We start from the raw sequence: 25436 nt of genomic DNA on the forward strand, positions 1-25436 counted from the left end.
CAGATCACCTACGGTCAGGAGTTTGCCACCATCCTGGCCAACATGGCAAAACCCTGTCTCTACTAAAAATACAAAAAAAAAGCTGGGTGTGGTGGTGGGCAGCTGTAATTCCAGGTACTCGGGAGGCTGAGCCAGGCAGGAGAATTGTGTTAACCCGGGAGGTGGAGGTTGCAGTGAACTGAGATCGCGCCACTGCACTCCATCCTGGACTACAAAGGAAGACTCTGTCTCAAAATAATGATAATAATAATAATAATAATAATACATTACCTTGTTTCAAGACCCAAACACCTCTCTGGCCCTGTCAAATATCTCTTCTGCATACCTTTTTGATATTAATTTCTGAAAGTTTATATCAATACCGTGTAGTTACAGATAAGGGAATTAAGGTTGGAATTGCCCACAGGAACCTGTAAAATGACCTGAAAAGTAATAATTAACATTGAGTGTTTACTATGTGCCAGGTACTCTTCTAAGTATTCTACATATATTAACTCATTTAATTCTCACAACCCAAGAGGTAGGTGTGTTGTTATTTATCCCCATTTTACAGATGAGGAAACAGGCACAGACAGTTTCTAAGTGCCTGGCCAAAGGTTACACAGCTAGAAGTGGCAATCCAAGTGGCAATCTGACTGTGGCAGTAGACTATAGAATCTAAGTACACACAAACATAAATCATTCTGTTGAGTTGATTAGAGGGTTTTCTTTTTTGTTCCTACTGTTTCTTTCTCCTGGGGAGAGAAGGATTATGCCTTTCCCTACCCCCGTGAAAAGGACGGTTTGTCAAAGCACTTACTAGATAATAAAGTTACTGATCAGTCCACCCGTAAGTGAAAAGGTGGAGACTCCTTCCCCTTATATTTATTTATATCCAAGACTCTTCCTCTTGCTTGTCATTTTTTGCAAGCCCTGGATCAGGCGTGTACTCTGAAAATGCTGAGCACACCCGTGTGTGCACTTGTGGCAATGCCACACACAGGAATGCGCTGGCCTGAGGACGCTATTTCCATACTGAATTTCTGGTATATTCACACCCCTTTTAGGAGGGTATATGGTAGAGGACATGGGTACTGGCGGACACACAAACGTATGATGATTTGCTGGGTGTTGCCGTGTCCAACCCGCGGACTCTGTTGCCGGGCTAAATAAGCTCAATATGTGGCTCCTTTGGGTGTTCCCGAGTGTGACGCATTAACAAAACAATGGCGTCATCATGAAGTCACTGCAGCACAGGGGGAAGGGAGGGCGGAAGGGCCCTCCTTCTACCGGTGGAGCCCTTTCTGCCCAGCTCTCGGAGCGGCCCCCCACCTGCCCCTCCCGCCGTGTCCCCTTCACCTAAATTCCTCCAGAGCCGTCTCCCTCGAATTAGCCCTCTCCTAACTCCAACCACAGAAAGCTCAGCTTTCAACTCAAGCTTTTGGAGTTTAGACTGTTGTCCCTGAGAGAATCTCTAGAAGCCCTGCCCCTAGTTTTCAGTTTCGCCCAATGAAAAAACAAGAGGAGGAGGACAGAAGGCGGGTCAGTGACGTAATGCGGGCTGATTGGCAGGCAGGCCTTGGACGTCCAGGATTAGCCACGCATTTCGCCAATCCAGAGGCAGGGGAGGGACGGTGCAGGCGCAGAGAATTGGGTTTGGCTGGCCTCGATTTAAAGAGACAGAAGCTGTCGGGGTCCTGGAAGACGGTCCCCAATACCCTCCCCCCAAGTCCTTGGGACCACTTGGGTCCCCAGAGCTGGGGAGATGGTTTGCGGCGGCTTTGCCTGCTCCAAGAATGCGCTTTGCGCTCTCAACGTGGTCTACATGGTGAGGTTTTGGAGGTGGGGGAAGCTTTCGGGCGGAAAGGCCTCGTGGGGAGAATCTCCAGGGTACTTCCGGTGGGGAAAGGGGTGTATAGGGGTTCCGGGAAGATTCCCAGGAACTTCCGGCGAAGAGGGAATTCCTGGGGACTTCCGTGGGAGAGGGAAGACTACCGGTCGATGAAGGGGTTTGTCTGGGGGTGGGGGAATGAACTTAAGGCCGTGGGCATAAGTTCCATCCCTCCCTCCTTTGAACCTCAGTTTCTCCCAAAGTAGAAGTGATAGGATGACCCTGAGGGTTCAGCTTTTGTATTCATAGTACTATCCCTGCCACCCCCTATACCCCATCCCAGCCATTCTAACCTTTGGGAATCCCCAGGGATGCTCCTGGTGGCGATAGCACCACCCCCGCCCCGCCCACCCCCCTCCCTCCCATTCACACACCATTCTATTATTCCTTCCCCACCCCCGCCCCCAAGTCCTCTTGTAATGGCCTTGGGCCGTGCTCATGCTAGAATTTTTGAGATGTATCCTGCTCTTTCTTTGTAGCTGGTGAGCTTGTTGCTCATTGGAGTGGCTGCTTGGGGCAAGGGCCTGGGTCTGGTGTCCAGCATCCACATCATCGGCGGAGTCATTGCTGTGGGAGTCTTCCTTCTCCTTATCGCAGTGGCTGGACTGGTGGGTGCTGTCAACCACCACCAAGTCCTGCTATTCTTTGTATCCTGACCTGAAGTGATGGGGGCAACTGGGCTCTTGGGAGGGCTGTCATCTATGGAAGATGTTAAAAGGGTAGGGGACCTCAAGGATCTTGGACATGTCTCCTTGCCCTGCCCTGTCCCATAATCTACGAAACAAGAGCTGATTTTATTGCTTTCAATTTGACATGGTGGTATAAGTTCTATGAACAGATGAGACCAGTTATAGATGGAACATAAAGGAATCTAGGACTTTTTTCCATAACCTTTCCTCTCAGTACATGATCATCCTTGGTTTGGTCTTCATCTTCCAATTTGTAATCTCTTGCTCATGTCTGGCTATTAACCGAAGCAAACAGGTAAGACAGTACCCTTTCAAGTACTTACTTGCTTTTTAAAATTTTCCTCTTAACCTCAAACTCCTTCCTTAGTCTGGCCCCAGCTACCCAAAGATCATCCTTAGGTGCACTGCTTCTGGCCCCTTGGGCTATTTGCTTCCTCTGGAATGTCTGGTTAATTTTTCATGAGGATGATCTAGAGAACCTGAAAAGGTAGATATTTATTGTGTCTATAATTGTGGCACACCGTTATGCTTCTGGTTGACTTCTTTTGCTGGACTAGGGAAACTGAGGCACTTGAACTGATACTGGCATGTAGGGAGACTTAATTTCTCTCTGCCCATATCCTCCAGACAGATGTCATCAATGCTTCTTGGTGGGTCATGAGCAACAAGACTCGGGATGAACTGGAAAGAAGTTTTGATTGTTGTGGCTTATTCAACCTCACAACCCTGTATCAACAAGATTATGATTTCTGCACTGCAGTGAGTGTGTTGGGGGTGGTGCAGCAGCCAGGGGAGGTAGGAAACTGGGTAAGGACAATGCCCAAGTTGGCAAATTTAGTTCGAATGTCATTGTTTCTCTCTCGAGAAGCCCTCTTGTATTGGGGCTGTGTATTGGTGGGCGGTGGGGGTGGATAAAGAGGCTGGGGAATTAGCCAAGTCGGATTTTAGTTTGTAGGACGCTGGTCAGATAACAGGAAAGTTTCTAGAGACATTCGGCGTAGGTATTGGTGACTAGCAACTTTACATTAGCAACTTTGCATTCTTCACACACACGTTTTATCCTCAGATCTGCAAGAGCCAGAGCCCTACATGCCAGATGTGTGGAGAAAAGTTTCTTAAGCATTCAGATGAAGCCCTGAAAATCCTAGGGGGTGTTGGACTCTTCTTTAGCTTTACAGAGGTACATTCTCCAGTTTCCTCACGCACATCCTTTTCAACTTGAGACTGATAATTGATTGATGCTTCTCTCTCCCTTTGTTCCTACAGATCCTTGGTGTTTGGCTAGCAATGAGATTTCGGAATCAGAAGGATCCTAGAGCCAACCCCAGTGCCTTTCTATGAGACTTTGGATCCTTCTGACTTCTCTTCTGTTCTAAGCTTTCTCTTCCTCCCTTAGGGAATATCTAGGGTCTGTAACCATTTTGGTTTGAGAAAAAGGAAAGGCCCCTTGTCAAATCCTCTAAAATTGATGGAATAGCAAGACTTTATGCCTTGACATATTTTAGTGGGAGCCAGACTATAAGGAATAAAAGGAAAAACTTTCTCCCTCTCTCTCCAAGAGGATATGGGAAGCTTCTGAGGGTACATAGGATGGGCTGGAGTCATTCTTAGCTGTTTCCCCTCCTCCGTCCATATGCTGGATCACCTCAACATACCCTGGGGTGTGGCTCTAAGGGTAAATCAGGGACAGAGCCAAGGAGAAAACCACCAAGAGCTCTTTCCTGTAATAAGCAGGACCCAGTTTGAGAAAGTTCAGTGAATATAAAAAAGCCATTTAAAAATCTATATATATATATATATATTTTTTGACATTGAGTCTTGCTCTGTTACCCAGGCTGGAGTGCAATGGCATGATCTCAGCTCACTGCAACCTCTGCCTCCCGGGTTCAAGCGATTCTCCTGCCTCAATCTCCCAAGTAGCTGGGATTACAGGTGTGCGCCACCATGCCCGGCTAATTTTGTATTTTTAGTAGAGACAGGGTTTCACCATGTTAGTCAGGCTGGTCTCGAACTCCTGACCTCAGGTGATCCACCCGCGTTGGCCTCCCAAAGTGCTGAGATTATAGGTGTGAGCCACCGTGCCCTGCCCTAAAATCCATATTCAAAGAAGCAATTTTTGTTCCTTTCTAAGCTTTGTCAGTCAAGGGGCTCCACTGACTTGCTAGGCCCTGTAACTTAACCAGTCTTTAAGGTTTTGCAGGAAAGTCCCTTCTTCCAAGTGGTTATTCCAAATCGCACAATGGCAAAGCCAAACAGAGGAAGAAACATTAAAAAAAAAAAAAAAAAAGACCATTATTTCTTTGTTTTGTTTTTCCTGTATAAAAAAGGACCCCAAATATAAAGGTAGGGAGAGGGACAAGTGGGAACATACCCCTTAGTGTAGAGAAATAGTGGGGCAGGAGAAGGAGAAGCCTCAAAAGGAGAGGTAGGAGGGAAATGTTAAGGCAGCAAAGTAATCTCTGTAGAAAGATGGAGGAGGAGCCTCCACAGCCTCAGAGATAAAGGCAAAGATTGCCCTCTCAGTGTCCAGAAGGGAAATGACAGCTTTTCTTCCTTCCATGGCAGCCACTCCATTGCTCACTCCGGATTACCTTCATCCTTATGCAGGTAAGAGTGCTGCAGAGCTCGAAAGGCAGAGATTCGCTTGTGTGGGTTAAAAGTCAGCATTTCCTGAGGGGAGAGGCAAAGGTCAGAAAACCATGAAGAAAACTGAGAGAGACTTCTACCCACCCATGACAATACCTGGGATGAGCTCTCTTCTTTTCTTTCTTTTTTTTTTTTTTTTTGAGACAGAGTCTCGCTCTGTTGCCCAGGCTGGAGTGCAATGGTATGATCTCAGCTCACTGCAACCTCTGCCTCCTGAGTTCAAGTGATTCTCCTGCCTCAGCCTCCCAAGTAGCTGGGATTACAGGCGTGCACCACCACGCCCGGCTTATTTTTGCATTTTTAGTAGAGACAAGGTTTCAACACGTTGGCCAGGCTGGTCTCCCAACTTCTGACTTCAGGTGATCTGCCCACCTTGGCCTCCCAAAGTGCTGGGATTACAGGCATGAGCCACCACGCCCAGCCAGGATGGGTTCTCTTCCACATCCCTCTCTGTGGGTGGCCATCTGCAGCTGTAATAAAAACTACAGCCCATCTACCAACCAAGTTTCATTAACCACAGTGGCCAGGGCCCTGCACACTGCTCTATTTCTTTCCCCAGTCTCTCCCTATGCCCACAGCCATCCCCAGTACCAGCAGCAGCTGTGCTCCCGACTCCTCCATCTCAGGTACCACCGACTGCACTGGGCGGGGCCCTCTGGGGGGAAAGGCTCCACGGGGCAGGGATACATCTCGAGGCCAGTCATCCTCTGGAGGCAGCCCAATCAGGCTGTGGGGGACAGGAGAACTCTGGTCAGGAGGGTCCTCCAGTTCCCATCCCCATGGGCGCAGAGCCAGTTGCCATCCTGGGCTTAGCAGAAAGAGGACTCAGAATAGAAAACCTTTTTCTCCCACGTTGGTCACTTACTCAAAGATTTTGCCCAACTGGTCAGCTTCAGAGTTTCCACAGAAGAGAGGCCTAAGGTGAGAAGGGACATAAGGTAGCAGTCATTTTCAAAGATATCTTAGTTGAATGGTTACTGCTTAGTGGCCCAAAATAGAAAGCACAGGGAATAAAGGTCAATAATTCCAGCACTTTGGGATGCTGAGGTGAGAGGACTGCTTGAGCCCAGGAGTTCCAGATCAGCCTGGGCAAGCAAGACCTTGTCTCTTAAAAAAAAAAAAAAAAATTGCTGGGCACAGTGGCTCACGCCTGTAATCCCAGCACGTTGGGAGGCTGAGGCAGGCGGATCACGAGTTCAGGAGATCGAGACCATCCTGGCTAACACGGTGAAACCCCGTCTCTACTAAAAATACAAAAAAAAAATTAGCCGGGCGAGGTGGCGGGCGCCTGTACTCCCAGCTACTCGGGAGGCTGAGGCAGGAGAATGGCGTGAACCCGGGAGGCGGGGCTTGCAGTGAGCTGAGATCCGGCCACTGCACTCCAGCCTGGGCAACAGAGCCAGACTCCATCTCAAAAAAAAAAAAAAAAAAAAAAAGAGATTGAGACCATCCTGGCCAACATGGTGAAACCCCGTCTCTACTAAAAATACAAAAATTAGCTGGACGTGGTGGCACGCACCTGTAGTCCCAGCTACTTGGGAGGCTGAGTCAGGAGAATCACTTGAACCTGGGAGGCGGAGGTTGCAGTGAGCTGAGATCGCACCACTGCACTCCAGCCTGGTGACAAGGCGAGACTCCGTCTCAAAAAAAAAAAAAAAAAAAGCCAGTCATGGTGGCATGCACCTATAGTTTCTGCTACTCAGGAGGCTGAGACGGGAGAATTGCTTGAGCCCAGGAGATAGAGGCTACAGTGAGCTGTAATTGGGCCATTGCACTCCAGCCTGGGTGACAGAGTGAAACCTTATTGCAAAAATAAATAAATAAATAAATAGAATAAAGGGATATGAAGTTCCTAATTCTAGAACATTTCAGAGCTTTCTGCTATGGGCAAAGTAGTCAGTAGTATGCAAGTAAAAGAATGGGGCCAGGTCCAGTAGTTCATGCTTGTAATCCCAGCACTTTGGGAGGTAGCGGTGGGAGGACTGCTTGAGTACAAGAGTTCAAGACCAGCCTGGGCAATATACTGAGACCCCCTCTCTACAGAAATATTAAAAAACTAGCTGGGCATGGAGTGTCAGCTACTTGGGAGGCTGAGATGGGAGGATCACTTGAGCCCAGGAGGTTGAAGCTGCAGTGAGCTGTGATCATGCCATTGCAATCCAGCCTGAGCAACAAAGCAAGCCCTGGTCTCAAAAAAAAAAGAAAAAGAAAAAGAAAAAGAAAGAATGGGCAGGGTGTGGACGTGGTTTATGAACAAGCAATTTGGGGAATTCAAGGTGGTCCAGGGTATGTGGGTCCCATACTTTCGACGAAACATCTCTGCAAAGATACAGCCAACACTCCACATGTCCACAGGTGTTGCATATGTGGACTGCAGAAGAACTTCGGGAGCTCGGTACCAGAGTGTAACAACCTAAAGAGAATAGGAAGAATGGATGGGGACTCCATGGGTTACCACAAAACACAACTTGCTTGACTGAACACATGAAGCACATGACTTCTCAATTGCTACAGGCAATCACTCTCCTACTCCCAACCAGAACCCATTTTGGTACCATCTTTCTACTGACCACGGGTGTAAGTGCCATCTGGTAGCTGTAGATTCTGGCCAGGCCAAAGTCAGCCAGCTTGACTGTTCCACCACTTGTCACCAGAATGTTCTCTGGCTTCAGATCTCGGTGAACGATGCAATTTGCATGAAGGAAATCTAGGCCTCTTAGAAACTGGCGCATCAAATCCTAGTTTAGAAGGGGGAGGTACAGATGCACTGGAAACTAGGCACCATACCTGAAATTCCAGGAGGTTTTACTACAAAGGTCCCAAACCACCTCTCAATGCCTACCAACCCCACTCACCTTGATGGTCTCGGCTGGCAAGCCTGGTGGGGGTGCTTTGTCCAGATACGTCCTTAGGTCTTGGTCTACATGCTCAAACACCAGGGTTACCTTGATCTCCCGGTCAGTTCGGGATGTGGCACAGACGTCCATCAGCCTGGCCAGAGTAAATGCTCACTTTTCAATCCCCTTTAACCCAACATGGCCTCTCATTATTTCCTCAGGGTCCCCACTTCTCTACAGATCACCACACCCCACCTATAGGCTGTCTTTTCCCTTTACTCCCCACTCCCCTCGTCACCACCTTCTCACCGGACTACATTGGGATGTTCAAAAGCCTCCAGTCGCCTCAGTAAGGCCACCTCCCGAACTGTGCTGATGGGAAGGCCTCCTCCAGCTCCTCCTCCATTGGGGACTCTCACACTCTTGAGGGCCACAAAGTGGCCACTGTGGGGATCACGGGCCTTGTACACTGTCCCATAGGCACCGACACCAATTTCAGCCACTGGCTCATATCGAGAGGTAGCCATTCTCAGATCAAGGGCGACCCTACAATCACAGACTCCTATCACCAAAAGTCCCTTACAGAATTAGGATGGTATGAGCCTGCAGCAACAAAAGGACTCCCAAAAAAAAGCACAAAGAGCAACACTAGCATCCCATCCCCCGCTCGCAGTCTTCCTTGGGGCCGGCCCCAGAGATAACACAATGACTCAATACCAACCCCTCCAGCCACGTGAGGCCCTGCAATAAAAAACGCATTTTCCTTTGGGACAATCGCGCCCTGCACAAAGATCACACATGACACATGCCTTGCATCGAAGATCCTACACCTCAGTCCCTAAAATTATACTTTCCAATGACCACAAAGGCCCCACTTCCCGCCCTTGAGCGACCCCTCCATAACCAGCTCGAGAAACGAACGCGTGGAAAACTGTGAGGGGGGCGGGCACTGGTTCTCATTCCCGGGAAGGGACTGCACTTACCTCACGCCAGGACGGGGTGCTGCGGGGGCGGCCCGTTATCGGGGCCCCGGAGCTGGTTCCTACGGCCCCATACACCCGAGCTCGGTCCGGGGCAGCTGGACGCAGAGGGCCCGACCATAGACACAGGCCGCAAGCTAGAGAGGCCCCCTCACCCCCACCCTCACCATGTGACCAGCTGCCAAAGAGGCGCGCGGAAACTGGGAGGGCGGGGCGAACGCCGGACGTTCTGGGCACGTGACCGCCACCCATGCGCGGAGGGGTGGCCAGGAGCCGCTTTGACGGGGAGGAGGGCGAAGAGTGTAAGGGGGCGGAGGGGCGATGGTAGCCACGTGATCTGTTGCTATCACACGTGACCGCTTGACATTGCTCTGAGGAGCAGAGGTGTGGTTACGCGGCGGGCACGTGACTGGCTGCCACAACCCCCGCCGCGGGGGGGCGCGGTAAGGGGGACAAGAGAGGGTGGAGCCCGAGGCGGTGCCATGGCAACCTAGGCCACCCAGAGCCCAACTCCCGGCTGAAGGATTGTCTCACTACCGGTCTGAAGGCTGAACTCCAGTCTCACTACCGGTCTTTCAGCCTGTCTACATTGGGGAGGGAATGGGAGTTGGGGTACCAGAGGTGATGCTGTCACCTTTTCGCTCCACCATGATAAAACTTACTCTCATTTGTGTCATTGATTCATTCATTAATTCTACAACATTTTACTGAGTGCTTGCTTCCAGTGTGTATGTGGGTTTTTATTTTGTTTCTGGTGTCTGTCACTGGCCCTTTAAAGTAGTGGTACGACTATCTAGAAAGATGTAGTCAACAATGGGGTCTTCTAAAATAGGGAGTAAACAATGCCCATTTGAGGGTAAAACTACGATTAAAGGACGGACAGAAGGCAGATTAATACAGTAATCCAACAGGTTCAGTGACAAGGTAATGCCCCCTCTTTTCTCAACTTCCAAATCTCCCTGGGAGTGTTAATGCAAAGACCTGAGGCCATCTGGCAGAGAAGTTATTAATAAGCAGGAGACAGGAATACTTGACCTTTAATTTTTTTTTCCCAGTAGGACGGTTCTATGATTATGTGATATTTATATATGTGTATATATACTTCTATGTATATATGTATGTATATATTATTTATTACATGTAATATATAAGATGGACACAGGAGTGTACCTGTGCAAGAAAGTTACCACCACACCCCCTGCACCCTCCAGACCACCACAATGAATGAAAATGACATGTCTCCTTCTGTAAACCTTGTGACTGCTCATTTGGAGTCATTGTGCTTCCCTCTTTTTCCCTAGTGCCTCTTTCTTAGCACTTAGCGGTGTCCAGAACACACTTTTTCCCAAATGGCCTCTGCCCACAGACACCGAGGTAGACGTAGGTAGATTTCTCCTACTTTCTTTGTTTTATTGGCTCCAAGGTCTTCATGTCCCAGCCCTTTGAGGGTATGGGAGTAAAGGAGGAAAGCAGTTAGTGTCTCATTTGTGAGAATTTGTGTAAAATCTAAAGCCATTTTATTACCCTATTTGCCACTCCTTCCACTCTAACTTGTTTTCCTTAACCATCTGGCTGAGAATATAAGAGTTCAAACTAGAAGATGAATATAAACCGTGATTTAGAGCAAAATGGAATACATGTTAATACAGATGCCTCCTCTTTCCATCCTGATACTTGTAGCCCTGGGCCCCTCCTGGCAAGGGCAGCTGAAACACTAGTAAGAAAAATCTCAAGGACTGAACTGACTAAGGGGCTCAAGAGGTGAATGTTTTATTGGCTACCTTGCTAGGGGTGGGTGCTTTGTAAGCCTTCTGGAGGCGAAGATAAGTGTCTAAGTTTTTCAAACTCCCTTCCCACACCAGCATTCCCCACTTCAGCCTCACCTTCCACATAAGCCCTTCGCACCTTACTCTCTTTACAACAGAAGCCGTCTTCTCTGTCTGCTTGGGTCCCAGCCTCTTTTTCTGATTCATTCATTAGTCCATCCAAAACATTTGAATACTTCATGGGAACATTACTGTCTCTCCATCACTTTCTATTGAGGAACCTTAATTTGGCAGTCTGTCCCAGGCTCTGTCCCCTCCCTTCTTCTGTTAATTACTCTTTCACTAATTAATTTTTTTCCCAGTGCGTTTGACCCAATGAGCTCCCCTGGAATCCCTTTTCCCTCAGCTTTGCAAAGGGAAGGAGAGGGAGAATGTAAGTGTAAGGCAGAAAAAAATGTGATGAGGGTAGAGCTTTTTCTCAGAGTGAAGGCTCCATAAGAGCAAAGGGTAAGTGTGTGCGTTGTTCACTTCAATGCAGTAGAGGTTAGGGCAGGAGAGTACCAGGAAAGACACTCCCATCCCTTTAGCACTTCTACCTCCCCTGCTCACTCACCTCCTTCACACATTACAGTCACAGGCTTCTGTTTCTCAGACAACGCGACTCCATTCCTTTCACACCGCTCTTTCCCAGTCCCCATCGAGCACACTTTTCAGCCCTTTGGGTAAAGTGTATATTGCTTGAGTCCCTCCCTTGCCCGTGTACCTCCTTCACACCTCCGACGCTTTAACAGCTCTTTCTTTGCACATTCCCATTTTGCACAAGCCTCTCCCTCCCCGGTACACCTGCGTCCTTTGACCACTCACCTTCCATGCTCACCCGTTCATCTCCCACTCCCAGACACACACCTAGTCTATTCGTGTGCACACTCCCCTTCCTTGGCCACTCCCCTTCCTCCACCCTCTTCGGGCTCTCACACTTGCCCCCGCCCCTGGGGACACCTGCTCGTGCGGGGCAGGGCGGGGATGCGCAGCCGCGGCCCCTTCTGCTCTCCCCCTCTCCGCCCCGCCCCTCCCTCCATCCTTCACCCGCTCCCCGGCGCCCGCCCCGCCCGCCCCGCCCGCCCGCCGCTCCGGGGGGGTCTCCGCCGCCGCCGCCGCCGGAAGGAGCCGCCATTTGCCACCGCCGAGCGCACGGGCCGAGCCAAGCCTGATCCCGGAGCCGGAGGGGGACTGGGACCGGGAGGACGGCGATGGGGGGCGGCCCCGCCGCAGGAGGACCCGGGCGCGTAACCCCGGGGGCCCGGCCCGCTCCGGACCCAGACCCGCGGGGTGCGGCACCCTGAGCCCCCCTCCCCGCCTCCTGCCCTGGCCATGGCCGCCCACCCCGCCGCCCCCGGGCCGCCAGCCCGCTCGGCCCCGTAAGCACCGGAGCCCCGGCTGTGGCAGCAGTGAACAGCGGTCGCAGGCCCGGAAGACCCCGGCCCGGCTCGGCTCTCCAGCGCGCGCCCCCTTCCCGGCCTTGTCCTCTCCCCTCCCCCCGCCGCCAGCGAGCCCCCCTTGCACGCCGCCCCCCGCCCCAGCGCCCGGACGATGCTCAAGTCTCGGCTCCGCATGTTTCTGAACGAGCTGAAGCTGCTGGTTCTGACAGGCGGGGGGCGGCCCCGGGCCGAGCCGCAGCCCCGGGGGGGCGGGGGAGGCGGCTGCGGCTGGGCGCCCTTCGCTGGCTGCTCCACCCGGGACGGCGACGGCGACGAGGAGGAGTACTACGGGTCGGAGCCGCGGGCTCGGGGCCTGGCCGGCGACAAGGAGCCGCGGGCCGGACCCCTGCCGCCGCCCGCGCCGCCGCTGCCGCCCCCGGGCGCACTGGACGCCCTGTCGCTCAGCAGCAGCCTGGACAGCGGACTCCGAACCCCTCAGTGCCGGATCTGCTTCCAGGGCCCGGAGCAGGTCAGGCCTGGGCACCTGGCCGGGCGCGGAGGGGTGGGGGCGCGCACCTGGGGTGTCAGCGGAGACTGCGAGCAGAGGCGGTGCCTAAGGAGGCTGGGCGGGCCCCAGGACCCGGAGTGGGAATGGGGTGAGGCGGAGTGGGAATGGGGTGAGGCCGAGGGGCTGGCAGGGGACTCCTGGAGCGCTTGTTTGTGTTGGAGGGTCAAGGGTCCCCAGGAAGGGGTGGGGCTTTCTCCCCGGAGAGCACAAAATCCATCTCACCCATTAACAGGGACTGCTGTTCTTTCCTGTTTGCCTCGCCCCAGGGTCTCCGTAAGCTGAGGGGACCTGTTCTCTTGCAGGTGGGCAGAAAAGAGTGCTTCTGTGCCCACCTAGAAGGGAGGGGCCCAGCCAGCGCCCTTGCTTAGCTCAGTATTTCTCCCTATGGGGTACTTTTTTTCACTTCCCATCCTGCAACTTTCTATCTCATTCTAAAGAGTATTCTTTGTTAAAATTTTATGGGCAAAGTTGTCCCAGAATAGTGCTAGGAGGGTGTCTCTGTAGTGAGAATTGATTCCTTGATTAAAGGGAAACACCCTTCACTCCCACCTCCGGAATTTCTCCCTTTTATACGTGGAAACCGAGGACCGTAACCCATCCCGGTTTGCACCAGATCTGTGAAGTAACTTTACAGTGATGGGGTGGGGGAAGGAAAACATGGCTCAGAAGCTCTAACCCTCTCCTCCCTCCAGATCCTAAGAGGAAGCCTTTCCTTTGAGAAGTCTTAAAGACCACCCATTCCAAATTCTAGGAAAAGAGAAGATCCAGTCCTTCTCCCCTCTAATCCCCCCATCCCTTTCCATCCCTCATCTCTTTGGTATGGGAAGTTTCCCTTGATCTCCAAGGGAAACTTATTTTCTGTTGCAGCCTTACTTAGCCTCTTGCCCTGTCTTGGGTGAAAGGCCTGAGTTTTTTAACGTGGGCAAGTGACCTGAAGAGGTTTCCCTGTCTGGGAGCGCGGCCGAGTGGGGTCGGGGTGGTGATGGCTGACAGGGTCCCTCCTCACTCTTCCTCCAGGGGGAGCTCTTGAGCCCCTGCCGCTGCGACGGCTCAGTGCGCTGCACGCACCAGCCCTGCCTCATCCGCTGGATCAGCGAGAGGGGCTCCTGGAGCTGTGAGCTCTGCTACTTCAAGTACCAGGTTCTGGCGATCAGCACCAAGAACCCACTGCAGGTGAGGTGCAAGGAGAGGACTCAGAGACTGGGCGGGGACTTTTTAGCTATTAGAATGAGGAACCTTCCAGGAGGCCTATTTCATTTACTCTTTTCCCAAAGCCACCCTTCCCCACCAATTACTGCAGTCGCCTGTGTGTCTGTATATCCTTCCTCCCTTAATTTATTCACAAAAACATTTACAGGGTGCCACTTACATTCCAGGCACTGTTCTAGGCACTGGAATAACCACCACTCCCCACCCGACACACACACACAGACACAGAAAAGAAAACGAAAACAGAAAAAATGCCGGGCGCGGTGGCTCATGCCTGTAATCCCAGCACTTTGGGAGGCCGAGGCGGGCGGATCACAAGGTCAAGAGTTTGAGACCAGCCTGGCCAACATGGTGAAACCCCGTCTCTACTAAGAATACAAAAATTAGCGGGGCGTGGTGGCGCTTGCCTGTAATCCCAGCTGCTCGTGAGGCTGAGGCAGGAGAATCCTTGAGCCCGGGAGGCAGAGGTTGCAGTGAGCCAAGATCACAGCCACTGCACTCCAGCCTGGGCAAGACTCCCTCTCGAAGGGGAAAAAAAAAAGAAAAAGAAAAGAAAAAATGATGTTGATGATGATAGCAAACGTGTAGTGTTTTCTGTGTCAAGTTTTGGTGTGTATTAACTCTTTTAATCTTCACAATAATCTTAATAGTTAGATACTGTTATTATCCCCTCTTACAAATGAGGATACTGATGCACAAAGATTTGAAAAGTTACCCAAGGTTACTTAGCCAGTAAGTGATGGAGTCAAGATTTGGGATTCAAATCTAGATGTTTTGGTTTCAGAGCACTTGCCCAATCCTGCCTTTTTAAAATAAGACAGACAAATGGTGTCAGACAAGTGCCACGATCTAGATTTAATGAAGGCACAGAGAAGACAGATGTTGATCCTGCCTGAAGGTTTTAGGGAAGGTTACTGGAGCACCCTGCTTTTCAGGGCCACCCATCACCTGGCCCTCCATCCCTTTGTGGGACTCTTTGGAGCCCTTTCTCCCACACAGTGGCAGGCCATCTCCCTGACGGTCATCGAGAAGGTCCAGATTGCTGCCATAGTCCTGGGCTCGCTCTTCCTGGTTGCCAGCATCTCCTGGCTCATCTGGTCCTCACTCAGCCCTTCAGCCAAGTGGCAACGACAGGATCTGCTCTTTCAGATCTGCTACGGCATGTATGGCTTCATGGATGTCGTCTGCATAGGTGAGGGCACCTCTCTCCTTTACCTGCTCTGTATCTTCCTCTTACACACCTGACTCCCCTGCCCATCCCCTCAGTTTCATGGCCTTATTTTCTGCCACTGGGGGCCTTTAGGGCTATCCTGGTGCCCCCTCAACCCACTTCCCTGCTTCTCCAGGGCCCTTTGCAACTGTATCTTCTCACTCTGAAGAAATGCTTGCTTAAGTACCTCTGGCCTAGATCTAGGCCACAGTTAACCCTGTATTTCTTATCCCTATTGCTCAGGCCTCATCATCCATGAAGGCTCCTCTGTCTACCGCATCTTCAAGCGCTGGCAGGCAGTGAACCAGCAGTGGAAGGTCCTAAATTATGACAAGACCAAGGACATAGGAGGAGATGCAGGGGGAGGGACGGCAGGGAAGCTGGGCCCCAGGACCTCACGGACGGGCCCCACCTCTGGGGCCACCAGCCGCCCCCCAGCTGCCCAGCGCATGCGGACGCTCTTGCCTCAGCGCTGCGGTTATACAATCTTGCACCTCCTTGGGCAGCTGCGGCCACCAGATACCCGTTCCAGCTCCCATTCTGGCCGAGAGGTTGTCATGAGGGTCACTACAGTCTGAACTGGACTCCAGGAGCAGGGATCTTGAGTCAATGCATCAGTCAGAGAAGAGCTCTCATGACTGCTGGAGGTACCAGCTCGACAAGGTGTTTGGGGCATGCTGCCCCCATCACCTAGGATCTCTGTGGGCAGCCTCAAGCTGGAGACATTGTCTGGCCTCACTGCCCACTGGGTAGAGACACCTGGATGACATTTCAGTACCCACTGGCAGCTCCTCACACTCATCCAGAGATGGCCGGTGGGCAGGCGGGGAGAGCAGCTTTCCTTCCCTGGAGAGAACCGTCTTTACCTCAGCTCCTAGGGCCTCCAGCCCCCCAGCTCCACCATGGCGACTTGGTGAAGGGGGACCAATGCCAGAAGAAAGGGGCTGTAGACCCCTATTCCCCACCCCATGGCCACAGGGCATCTGGCAATAAGACTAGTATACATTGACCTCCCGTTCCCTGCATGAGGGCGGGGGACTTCCCCCTGCTCCATCCCCCATTGCATGGGGGAAGGGCATAAAGAATCATTTATATGCACATGGAGACTCCTTTCTCATCTGGGGCTTTTCTGGAGGGTTGGGAGGTGTGGGGAGGTTTCTCTGCACAGGTTGCAAATCCCAAATGCAGCAGTGGGTTCCGAGTTGTAGGTGTGACTCCCACTTGCTGGTGAATAATTCATGTTGGCTGCTAGGTGGCAGCACTCAGAGGTATCTAAGGGGTAGACCTGAACCTGCCACCTATGAGTTGTATGATTTAGAAAAAAATCTCTTAGCTATGGTTTTCCTGTCTACCTCATATGGTTGGAATGAGGATAAATGAGGGACAGGTTGGATGTCGTTGCAAAGAAAATCAGCAATGACATAAAGAGATTTCTAGACTAGTTGATGGTTCATTTATTTCAAATAGTAGCTGGTATAACAAATTCTAAAATGTGTTTTTCATCTGAAGTTGCACAGAATCTTGGAATTTTATGTTGAGTGACATAATAGGTATGGAAATATGAGGGAAAATAGACATTGCAAATGTGAAGCATGGTGATTATTTGTAAGAATGAGAACTCCTCTGACTAAATATTTGGGCCTATGGGCTGGGGAAGGCTGGAGCCATCCGCCTTGTTCTGGAGATCATCTGGGTTCTTTTAGCCCTTCTCAAGTACTGTGCTCACCCAGAAAAGCAGTGTGGAGTGAATTTGGACTCATTTGGAGTCAGATGGAGGGAACCCCCGCCTCAGTTATGAGTCTCCAACCCCAGTTTAAGCTATTTCTATGGCAGTTTAGGGTCACAGGTTTGATCCCGGTGTGCCCAGCTAGTGGTATTAATGGATGGCATTATGTTTGGAGGCAGCAGCATAGAGGACTGTTGTTTATAGAGAAAAGATTTGGGAAAGACTGGTTAAAATGTGGGTCAGCCTGAAGGCTGGGCACTTTCTTCTGTGACTTTGAGGTTGTGTATTATATGAATGATGCTGTTTTTTTAAGTAAACCATTCATCAGCAATTAAATAATTCCTTCATTCACAGCTAAAGTTAGATCTGGAGGCCTTTCTTATTATTGATCCTTCTCTCAGGGAAGGTTCTGCTCTGCCTCCTTCCTCCCTGGGGATGTTTTGGAGAAAATGATTCTCTTGTAAAGGCCCACACATATACTTGCCCAGGAAACCTTGATCCCCTCGCCTCTCCCAAAAGGGGTCTTTGTCGCTGTCCATGGTGCTGGCATCCCGACTAACCTAGGGATGTAGGAACTAAAGCTGGACTGGGGTTCAAGTAATTTCAAAGTGTGGAAGTATATAACTTCCAATTTCTGAAGGAGTAGAGTGGATAGGGAGCTGAGACTGAGTCCTCCGTCTGCTCAGTAGGAAACTGTTTCCCCAGAGAGAGAACCCTCTATACCCCCCAAGTTGGGAGACAGAAAGGCCAGACTTTCCTGATTTGCCATTCACAGAAGAGCTGGTGGGGACCAAATGGGGGACTGCAAATCAGAGTGACTACTATTATCTATACTGGCAGGTAGGGCTCAGGCATATAGGACACATGTGGAGCTTCCTGTGCCAAGCCTGAGCTGTCCTCTGTGATAGATCTGCAGGGAAGGTTAGACATACCAAAGAAAATAGACATACTCACACACAAACACACTGTATCCATTTACACTCTGGGTCCTAAAATGAGGCGAAGTGGGACACTTTCCCCTCTCCTTCAGCACTAATGGAAGTATTGGTATGGGGGTTGGGGCCAGCAATCAGTATGGTCTCCTCTTCTTCCCTTTTTCCAACTTAAAAAGATCATTGTCCAGGAAAGAGGTCATGGGAACTACTGCCCTCCTCAAGTGGGCATTCCTACTTGCTCACTGGAAAATAGAGAGTACGAGTGGGCAGAATTCTCATCACTGATTCCAGGAGAAAGGGTCTGACCACAAGCTGGGCTTTATCTCCCTCAAAGCTCAAATCTGTTAAAAATTTGGTCATTTACGTTCAAATTGAGTTCAGTGATAGAGGGATGGGGTGAAGACTGAGTATACAGTAGGGAAGGAGTTGAGAAGGTCAGAAAATTGCACAGAAACCTTGATCTTTGTACAAGCCTTTGGGTCCTCCCTGCCCCTCTGTAGATCTTGCATAATTAGATGCCCCCGCAGAAGGCCTGGTGGCTAAATGGAGTTTCTGTGGTCAGGGAGCCATGTCTAGGCCAGGAGACCAAGGTGTGGAGGAGGAAGAAGTATGAAGTGAAATCTCCATTTACACCCAGCTAATTGGAATAGGGTGAGGGGTAGGGGAAGTGGGGCAAGTCTTGACATGGGAGGGTAATCTGGGATGCAGAAGGAACTGTGCAGTGTGCTGAGAGATTTATTTGGATGGAAGATGAGTTAATCTGTATACATCACAAGAGGAGAGCTGTGCCCAGCCTCTGGGGGGCCAGAGAATGCTGACTTAGGGAAACAGGCTCCCTCTGCCCACTGCCCCAGGGCTTCTGGCCACCCCCACACTCAGCTTTCATTCTGTCGGTCTGATTCCACTTCTCTGCTTGTATCCCTTCATCTGAAGGAAATTATCTTGGAAGAACTATTCCAGAGAGGGCAGTGACCAATCTAGGACTTCCTTCAATCCTGGCAGTCCAAAAGCACTTTGCTTACCAAAGTCAGCAATCTCTGCAAATCCCTAGCTCCTGGCCGATTTTACAGCTTAGCCCCTGCAGTTACTTTTCACCCCCCACCCCTTAATCTCTTACAGGAAGCCAGACTAGACTTGGCCGTTCCCACTACAGACAGAAACATGTCTGGGTTTGTGTTACAAACTACTCTTCTAGGCATCCAGACCTCCCATTGTTATGGGGGTCACCCCCAGGACCTGAGAAACCAAGGTGGGAGATGGGAGGGTTAGGGTCTTGCCTCCAGGTCTTGTAGGAAGTGGTAATATGAGAGAAATAAGTCAAAGTCAAGAATGGAATATTTGATTTTTTATTCTTTTTTTTTTTTTTTTTTGAGATGGAGTCTCGCTCTATCACCCAGGCTGGAGTGCAGTGGCTGGATCTCAGCTCACTTCAAGCTCCGCCTCCCGGGTTTATGCCATTCTCCTGCCTCAGTCTCCGGAGTAGCTGGGACTACAGGCGCCCGCCACCTCGCCCAGCTAGTTTTTTGTATTTTTTAGTAGAGATGGGGTTTCACCGTGTTAGCCAGGATGGTCTTGATCTCCTGACCTTGTGATCCGCCCACCTCGGCCTCCCAAAGTGCTGGGATTACAGGCTTGAGCCACCGCGCCCGGCCTTGACTTTTTATTCTAAAATTTATGAATATTTAAAACTTTTCAATATAAAAAAGAAGCCAGAGATCTGGGCAGGGACAAACCCAAAGATGTCTCTGCCTGAGAACTAAGTGATGGTGCAAACCCACTTAATAGTGGCCAGAGAGCAAAGGAGAGTTGTAAGAAATTGTAAACCAGGCTAGGGCAGATTCACCTTCCTATGGGCAAGACAAAGAAGGAAGTGGGTAGACAGAGCCTACTAAGCTGCTTATCCCTTCCACCACATGGTTCAGATTCAATCTAAGAATGTGTATGGTGTCACCCAGTCAGAGATGGGCCCTGGCAGGGGACATAAAAAACAAATAAGGCTTCATCCTTCCTCTCAAAGAGCTTACATGCAAAGAGGAAGGACCAACCAGGTACAGAGCAGATGCACAGTTACTGAGCTTATGCTTTGATAAGTGCTTAGCCAGCAGCATCAATGAACACTATGAAAGCCCAAAAACAGTGGCGGGTGAATCTTTCCTCAGGCCATCCAGCATTATTAGTTAAAATCTGATTTCATCCTTGGGGGATGCATACATGATCAGAAGGGCCGAGCATGGAGAGAGACAATGGTTTTCTCACTTGGCCTACTGAGTCAGGCCAAGTGCATACTTCACACATTGGTCAGGGCTGCCTCACACTTCACTATGGTCATTCTACCCAGTTTGGTCAGATAGGCCTTAGGGGCAGATGTATCTCTTGGTCTTGTGCCTACAAAAAATATTATCCCTACGATGAACAAAAGGGTGATGATGACAGCCTCTTTCCACAGGACTATCTGTCCAAAAACTGTAGGTTGATGCTCCTCTCAGGTACCAGGACAGTCCGGGTCATGGGTCTGATTGGGGCCGCACCTGGCTCAGGCTGCACCTCAAAATGTATCAGGATCTGGAAAGGGAAGAAGGTGAGCACTACTGTGAAAGATATCTATAGTGGGGGGATTGATTGGTAAAGGGCATGCATTATTAGTGTTAGAATGGTCAATGATTGGGTGGCACCTGTGGCCAGTAGGGGACTCCTTGGTTAATAAGGATGAGGGATTGTGGAAGGGAAAAAATAGTTTGAATACCCTCACTTACACTCCAGGCCTATAATGGGCTTATCATATTTTAGAATATTCATTCTACCAGGTCTTACATGATTTCCTATGTTTGTCAGGGGAAAGATCTCACAACTTTAGAGGGTTAGGGTCTCTCCAGCCTGGGGAAGGTATAAAATCTAGAGCACTTACCTGGGCCAAAGCCATTTGCAATTCAAGCTCTGCCAGGCGTCTCCCCATGCAGCTGCGCTTGCCAAAGCCAAAGGGAAGAGATGCAAATGGGTGGGGGGTGGGACCCTCCCCCAGCCAGCGAGCTGGATGAAAAGAATTTGGCTCTGGGAACTGGGCAGGGTCCCTTGAAGTGGCATAGTGACACAGAGTGACCAGCGTCTGGTGGGAAGAAAAACAAACTTGTCAGTTTGTGCTCAGAATGGGGGCAGGCATGAATAGGATATTCAGACAGGGACAAAGGCAGGTCCTGGTGGGTGATGGGGAAGTTTTCTGGGGCTACTTTTGGAAGGATCTCTCCACTGTCCCATTATATCCCAGAAAGGCATATCCTAGAGAGGGGTCAAGGGGAGTGTTTGAAGGGCTTTTAGGAGAGTGCTTGAGAACAGGGCTGGGGCCTAAGATAGTGAGGAATGGCTCAGTAGAAAGGGTGCATAGGCTCTACTCACATTTTTGGGGATAATATAATCACCCACATGAATGTCTTTGTCTGGGACACGAGAATTTCCAGGTACCACAGGGTACAGTCTAGGTTGCAAAGCACAAAATGGAGACAGCAAGGTGAGGCTAGGGGCTGCAGCCTTCTTCTCATTGTTTCCAACTTCCAAACCCTTTTTGACCAGTAGCAGAGTGCCATTTTTCTCTGCTATCTCCCTGCTTCCATCCACTATTTGCTTCCGCAGCCTTCCTTGGCATTTCCTCTTGTTCCTCCTCTCCTTTCCCCTCACCTTAGCACTTCCTTGACCACTGCCTTCAGCAGGGGCAGCTGGGACAGAACAGTGGCTGGGGGGTGGGCACTGGAGCCAGGGCCCAGGGCAGCTGTGATCTCGGAGTGGAGTGCTGTCTGGACTTCAGGGTGCCGGGAGAGCTCATACAGAGCCCAGGAGAGCGTGTTGGACACCTGAGAAACGTGAAAGCAAGAGAGGTGTTGGGTGTGGGAACCCAGCAGAGGGTGCAGATTATGGAACAGTCTGGAGCTACGGGGTGTTAAGCCAAGCTGGTCTACGTGGCCATAACGGACCCCCTGCAACAGAAAAATGGTCCCGGAGTCTGGGGAGGCTAAGCCCTGGAACAGACTCACAGCACGGAGGGAGAACCTAACCGTGTCCACTCCCGCCAGTAGCAACTCTGTCACATTCCCCAGGATGGACTGGGCAGGCAACTCTTCCTGGAACAGAAAGTGGGTCAGGTGCGCCCCAGATTCCAGGTCCTCATCGGGCTGTCCTCGGTTCCTCATGGCTGCCTCGGCCTCTCGCCGCTCCACGTGCCTCTGAGCTGCGTAGGTAGAAGGCACGTGAATACCTCGCTACCCCTCGACCGCTTTACATTCCCCCATTCTCACCTCGTCCTGTGCCTTACCAAATGCAAACATCTGGTCCCAGTCTCGGCAGAGGCGGCCCCAGGGCCCAGGCACGAGGCGGCGCAGCCACTGGGGCATCGCCATGGTCAACAGCGTGGACACAAACACCGAGCCCACCGCGCGGATGAAGGTCTCCGTGTCAGGCGGCACTTGAGCCTCCAGGCAGCCCAAGCGTGAGCCAAACAGAACAGCGGCGATGCCTTGTCGGGAGGGGGCGCCGTCAGGGCTCAAGGAGGCTCCGGTAGGGCGCCCTCGACGCCTGCCCAGCTCTGTCCTGGGACTCACCTTCCAGTCCGAACTTGTAAAATTCCCCCGCTACATCCCGAACCAGGGCAGGCGGCCCCGTGCCACGTCCGCGCTGGCACCTCAGACGCCGCACAAGGTCGCGGACTACGTTGTCCAGAGTTCTGGTGTAGCGGGCGGCCGCTTGAGGCCGGAGGAGGAGTGGGGCCAGGAGACTGCGGAGCCTTTGCCATTCTTCGCCTTCCCTGCAGGGTTGAGGAGAGAGTGCGCATCGGGGAGGTGGGGACGGCTCGACGGGACTGGTTGTAGTGAAGAAGCGCATTCGGCTGTGGTGGCCAGGAAAGGGATTGCGTCTGCCCCCTTGGGGTACAGAAACCTACACCGGCCTGCGCCTGTCTTCCAACCCCCTTCCTCTTTACTCATTTCCTGCCCGCAGGGGCTGGGGTTCCCGGGTAACTTGAATCACAGAACCTTACATTCATTCCATCCAGATCCTGGTACCCTAACCCAATTCCTCTGGCTCCCCCAGTTCCCAGGATTCTGGTCTCAAATGATAAGGAGGTAGGCGGGGAGTGAGGTTGGGGCTCAACCCGAGTGTGGGTGAAGTAGACTGGGATGGGAACCCCAAGATGACCAAAGATAGAGTAGGACAGCCAACCTCCCACCATGCCCCTAAATCCGATAGTTTCGGGACCCGCAGCAGGAGAGGGCCGCTGCAGGGTGTTTGGCTTTCTGGGGGCAGAGAAGACTCACGCGGTGAGAAGTCCGCAAGCCCGCTGGCGGCGGCGGCGGTGCTCAGTCCAGGGCGAGAAGCTGCAGCGCTCGGGCCGGGGTCCCTCCTGTCGCAGCAGCTCCTCGACGAGGGCAGGAGCAGCCACGTACACGGTGCGCACTGTCCCAAAGCTGGCTAGCCACACCGGCCCGAAGCGCGCGGCGCCCTGCACCTGGGGGAGGGGGCGCAGCGGACACTTGGATACCTGGGCGGGGACTTTCAGCTTGACCTGTGCCCACGCCAAGGGTGTTGACTGGGCTTGGGAAGAGGGAGCTTCTGCTCCTTCTAGGGTGCCCAGCTAGCTATTGCATGCCTTTGATACTGCAAACTCCTCCTCTCTCACTTCCCATCCCTAGAAAGTTTGAGTGCGATGGGCAAAACAGGAACTTTGCGCAAGGCAGACATTCAGGACCTCTCTGATCACCTTGGTCGAGCAGAAATCTCTAAAAGTTCCATGTCTAGATTGTCCATCTCAGGACGAATTCTCAGTAAATGAAAACGAGCCCATGTAGCTTTAAGCCCCACGCAGGCGGAGGGTACCGCGTGCTCCCGCCTCCCGCGCACTTGCACTGTATCTGCAGGATCTCCACACCTCAGGACAGCGAGAAAGTGCTTTCCCAGCGCCCTCTGCTAAGAGTCGGGACGGACTCTATGCGGGTCGAGCCACACCGTCCCCAGCCTCAACTCGCCTTTTCCTTAATTCATGGGTATCCGTTCTCTCTGGCTCTCCCACATTTGCTCTGCACTAGTCAGTCCTTTTTGACGCTGTCAAAGCCAGTTTTCCCAGCACTCAGTCTCGGGAAAGACGTCCCTTCCTACCTGCAGCTCGTGTAGCCTCGACAGCCCCCCCTTGCAGAAAAGTTCAGCCAGAAAGCTGGGCGTAGAGGGGCCTGGGATGTCTGCCAAGCTCCGGCGTGCTGAGTCGTACTCTCGGTAGCCTAGGGAGGCGCCCAACTCGGGAGCCCAGCGGACGCGATGGAACACCCTGGAGGCATACTTGAGGGTCTGGGTCATGGTCTGGTTCCGGGTGCCCGCGATAGAATGCGCTTCTCCTGAGCACCTAGTCTGAACCCCTATTTAACCTTTGGGTGAGGTGATGACGCCCCCTCTCCAAGCTCCTCAGCCAATCCCTCCTCCTGAGTGGTCTGTGCTGGGGATTAGCACCCAGGAACAGTAGGCGGGGCTGGAGCTGACTTCACGACTCCCGTGGGTGTTGCAATGACCCTCATGGGAGGGAGGGCCTAAGACTTTCCTCCTGGGAGAGTGCCCTAGTCTAGGAGCCTAAAAGTCTCATCCTAGGAAAGGTTATAAGGCTTTTTAGTACGGACTAAGTGACCAAGCTACACTAGTCAGTCTCTGATATTCCCACCACTTCCACCAGGGAGCCCAGCCCCTTTAGGCCCATCCTCAGGAATTCCCCATCTTTCAGCTCCTCCGGGAAGGGAAGCAGGGGAGGCACAGCTGTAACTGTCCCCACATTCTTGGCTCAGTGGGTTGTCTCTTCTCTGCATTATTTTCCTGCACTAGCCACATCTCCCCCTCCTCCTGTACCTAACATATACTAGGCAGATGGCAGGTGGGTTAATGGGCTAAAATGGCTCCTAGAACCTCCATTTTTCTTTCTTGAGGATAAGGGGGCCTCTTGGGTGTGTAAGCCCACTTCTGCCAGACATGGAAATTTGGGGCTTGAGAGGCAGAAATGAAGAAACTTTTTGTACATTAGTTAAGTTCTAAGATTGTCTCTGGGCTGTTAGAGGAACTACATGGATGTGGATGTTCTAATTCCCCAGCTGACTCGGTCTCCTCTGGGGGGCTTTCTGGTTAGCAGCCCCTTTCTACTTTCAGCATCAGAATCCTCCACAGAGCCAGGCATGGTGGCTCATGCCTATAATCCCAGCACTTTGGGAGGCTGAAGCGGGAGGATGGCATGAGGCCAGGAGGTTGAGACAAGCTTGAGCAACACAGCAAGACTCTGTCTCTACAAAAGAAGTTTAAAAATTAGGCTGGGCACGGCAGTTCATCACTATAATTCCAACACTTTGGGAGGCTGAGGTGGGCAGACTGCTTGAGCTCAGGAGTCTGAGACCAGCCTGGGCAACACAGTGAAACTCTGTCTCTACAAAAAATACAAAAATTAGCCAGGCATGGTGGCGCGTGCCTATAGTCCCAGCTACTTGAGAGGCTGAGGTGGATTACAGGAGCCCAGGAGGTCAAGGCTGCAGTGAGTTATGACTGTGCCACTGCACTCCAGCCTAGTCAACAGACA

General features: G+C 51.7%; 4 protein-coding genes across 7 annotated transcripts; 2 read left to right on the plus strand and 2 right to left on the minus strand.

The window, feature by feature from the left end:
- The first annotated feature begins 1475 nt into the window (after positions 1-1475).
- On the plus strand, positions 1476-4846 carry TSPAN31 (tetraspanin 31). 2 transcript variants are annotated; one of them, XM_003906692.5, is made up of 6 exons: positions 1476-1807; positions 2350-2517; positions 2774-2854; positions 3187-3318; positions 3626-3739; positions 3826-4846. In XM_003906692.5, the coding sequence occupies exons 1-6, from the start codon at positions 1745-1747 to the stop codon at positions 3898-3900; spliced, it is 633 nt and encodes a 210-aa protein (XP_003906741.1). In that variant the 5' UTR covers positions 1476-1744; the 3' UTR covers positions 3901-4846. The 2 variants fall into 2 exon arrangements, with proteins under 2 accessions (XP_003906741.1, XP_009179350.1); XM_009181086.4 differs by lacking the exon at positions 1476-1807 and adding an exon at positions 1969-1988.
- On the minus strand, positions 4835-9367 carry CDK4 (cyclin dependent kinase 4). The gene is made up of 8 exons (XM_003906690.3): positions 9026-9367; positions 8352-8588; positions 8061-8196; positions 7776-7943; positions 7509-7618; positions 6071-6121; positions 5797-5932; positions 4835-5229 (listed from the first exon to the last, which is right to left on the minus strand). Exons 2-8 carry the CDS (start codon positions 8567-8569, stop codon positions 5137-5139), a joined length of 912 nt encoding a protein of 303 aa, XP_003906739.1. The 5' UTR covers positions 8570-8588; positions 9026-9367; the 3' UTR covers positions 4835-5136.
- A 2586-nt stretch (positions 9368-11953) lies between these two features.
- On the plus strand, positions 11954-17272 carry MARCHF9 (membrane associated ring-CH-type finger 9). 2 transcript variants are annotated; one of them, XM_031650586.1, is made up of 5 exons: positions 12451-12735; positions 13007-13076; positions 13792-13947; positions 14983-15175; positions 15437-17272. In XM_031650586.1, the coding sequence occupies exons 4-5, from the start codon at positions 15145-15147 to the stop codon at positions 15769-15771; spliced, it is 366 nt and encodes a 121-aa protein (XP_031506446.1). In that variant the 5' UTR covers positions 12451-12735; positions 13007-13076; positions 13792-13947; positions 14983-15144; the 3' UTR covers positions 15772-17272. The 2 variants fall into 2 exon arrangements, with proteins under 2 accessions (XP_003906737.1, XP_031506446.1); XM_003906688.4 differs by lacking the exon at positions 13007-13076 and having other exon boundaries at positions 11954-12735.
- A 2736-nt stretch (positions 17273-20008) lies between these two features.
- Positions 20009-25122, minus strand: LOC101009903 (25-hydroxyvitamin D-1 alpha hydroxylase, mitochondrial). 2 transcript variants are annotated; one of them, XM_003906687.4, is made up of 9 exons: positions 23990-25122; positions 23152-23342; positions 22441-22643; positions 22155-22355; positions 21898-22070; positions 21524-21696; positions 21245-21323; positions 20760-20957; positions 20009-20416 (listed from the first exon to the last, which is right to left on the minus strand). In XM_003906687.4, the coding sequence occupies exons 1-9, from the start codon at positions 24182-24184 to the stop codon at positions 20303-20305; spliced, it is 1527 nt and encodes a 508-aa protein (XP_003906736.1). In that variant the 5' UTR covers positions 24185-25122; the 3' UTR covers positions 20009-20302. The 2 variants fall into 2 exon arrangements, with proteins under 2 accessions (XP_003906736.1, XP_009179356.1); XM_009181092.3 differs by having other exon boundaries at positions 21524-22070.
- Positions 25123-25436: the final 314 nt, after the last annotated feature.

The sequence above is a fragment of the Papio anubis genome, chromosome 9 (assembly GCF_008728515.1).
Source record: "Papio anubis isolate 15944 chromosome 9, Panubis1.0, whole genome shotgun sequence".
Lineage (NCBI taxonomy): Eukaryota > Metazoa > Chordata > Mammalia > Primates > Cercopithecidae > Papio > Papio anubis.

What these genes read in the sequence shown, in the direction of transcription:
- TSPAN31 (XM_003906692.5), top strand. Translation starts at nt 1,745, where the DNA reads ATGGTTTGCGGCGGCTTTGCCTGCTCCAAGAATGCGCTTTGCGCTCTC. An exon ending in CTCTCAACGTGGTCTACATG is followed by an intron (nt 1,808 to 2,349) that starts GTGAGGTTTTGG and finishes CTTTCTTTGTAG; the next exon opens with CTGGTGAGCTTGTTGCTCAT. An exon ending in CTATTAACCGAAGCAAACAG is followed by an intron (nt 2,855 to 3,186) that starts GTAAGACAGTAC and finishes CATATCCTCCAG; the next exon opens with ACAGATGTCATCAATGCTTC.
- CDK4 (XM_003906690.3), bottom strand. Translation starts at nt 8,569, where the DNA reads ATGGCTACCTCTCGATATGAGCCAGTGGCTGAAATTGGTGTCGGTGCC. An exon ending in GAACATCCCAATGTAGTCCG is followed by an intron (nt 8,197 to 8,351) that starts GTGAGAAGGTGG and finishes TACTCTGGCCAG; the next exon opens with GCTGATGGACGTCTGTGCCA. An exon ending in CAGTTGGGCAAAATCTTTGA is followed by an intron (nt 5,933 to 6,070) that starts GTAAGTGACCAA and finishes TGTCCCCCACAG; the next exon opens with CCTGATTGGGCTGCCTCCAG.
- MARCHF9 (XM_003906688.4), top strand. Translation starts at nt 12,379, where the DNA reads ATGCTCAAGTCTCGGCTCCGCATGTTTCTGAACGAGCTGAAGCTGCTG. An exon ending in GCACCAAGAACCCACTGCAG is followed by an intron (nt 13,948 to 14,982) that starts GTGAGGTGCAAG and finishes TCTCCCACACAG; the next exon opens with TGGCAGGCCATCTCCCTGAC. An exon ending in CATGGATGTCGTCTGCATAG is followed by an intron (nt 15,176 to 15,436) that starts GTGAGGGCACCT and finishes CCTATTGCTCAG; the next exon opens with GCCTCATCATCCATGAAGGC.
- LOC101009903 (XM_009181092.3), bottom strand. Translation starts at nt 24,184, where the DNA reads ATGACCCAGACCCTCAAGTATGCCTCCAGGGTGTTCCATCGCGTCCGC. An exon ending in GCTTGCGGACTTCTCACCGC is followed by an intron (nt 22,644 to 23,151) that starts GTGAGTCTTCTC and finishes TCAACCCTGCAG; the next exon opens with GGAAGGCGAAGAATGGCAAA. An exon ending in ATTATATTATCCCCAAAAAT is followed by an intron (nt 20,958 to 21,244) that starts GTGAGTAGAGCC and finishes TCTTCCCACCAG; the next exon opens with ACGCTGGTCACTCTGTGTCA.